The sequence below is a fragment of the Penaeus monodon genome, chromosome 34, assembly GCF_015228065.2.
Source record: "Penaeus monodon isolate SGIC_2016 chromosome 34, NSTDA_Pmon_1, whole genome shotgun sequence".
NCBI lineage: Eukaryota > Metazoa > Arthropoda > Malacostraca > Decapoda > Penaeidae > Penaeus > Penaeus monodon.
Window position 1 is genome coordinate 12349631 of NC_051419.1, and position 1011 is coordinate 12350641.

General features: G+C 34.2%; 1 protein-coding gene across 1 annotated transcript in view; it reads right to left on the reverse strand.

Moving 5' to 3' along the window:
• The window catches only part of LOC119594592 (ankyrin repeat domain-containing protein 11-like), a gene marked incomplete in the record, with an annotated part of 34234 nt that overhangs the window by 21330 nt on the left and 11893 nt on the right, over nucleotides 1-1011 (reverse strand). Inside the window, 1 exon segment of the mRNA XM_037943633.1 lies at nucleotides 9-95. Within this exon segment, the coding sequence (XP_037799561.1) occupies nucleotides 9-78 (70 nt within the window).

The following is a 1011-nucleotide window of genomic DNA, read 5'->3' on the forward strand; positions in this document are numbered from 1 at the left end:
GTGTTTACCTGGCTCATTTTCTTTCTGTTCTTTGCTGGCACTGAAAAGTTTTCTCTTGGAGCTGACTGGTCTCACCATTGTGGTCTCCCATTAGGCTGCAGAAGCAAAACAATAAATAAGGATAAAGATCAGAAATGGAGAGAGAAAAATTTTATATTCTTCTCATGGGAAAAAAAATATATATATATTCCAGTAATAACATACATTACATGTAAAATATACTTTATTATCACAGTAGAGGCAACCATCAAATCATAAATTAAAGGATAAATTAGTGTAAAGAGTTCATCAATAGCACAGTGGGTGATAAAAAACACAACCACACATCAGACCAACCATTCTAATGCTGTACATGTAATAATTTCTTTACTTAGCATATGCATAAAGTGTTGAATGTGCTTTCACTGACAAGTATCAGTCATACATACATGCATACACTTAAGAAACTCTTGAGTATACACATAAGCCCATACTTATACCAGATCAGACAACCTTAAGATATCCAAGCATGGAGTGGCACAACTAAATGTATATCTGTCCTTGCCTGACTTCCTAAAAAAAATCTTCCATCATTATTGGATTCAGGATCCAGCGCAGCACATACTACAATGAATATGATATTTTTGTGTTCAATATAAAGATAATTGTTCCAAAGTCATGGCTCAGTTTTTTTCTTACATCAATCAAACCCAGCAATCATGCTCAAAATTTATTCTTATAGGCTAAAAGATTTGCATATGACATGTTTTATAGATATAAACTATCTGACACACAGGCATAAAAGGCACCAGAATTCTGGAATACAAAAAAAAAAGCATGTGTAAACCTATAGTTTTCACTCTATTTTCCTCCTCAAGACAGTTAATGGGCCCTATGCCCACATCTCTCAATTTCTCACAGTAATGGCACAGAAGTCTAGATGATCTCAACTTGTAATGCTCAGCACCAAATTACATATTATCTTTGACTGAGGAAATCTAGAACTATGTTTTGCCTCTTTGCTTCCCAGTT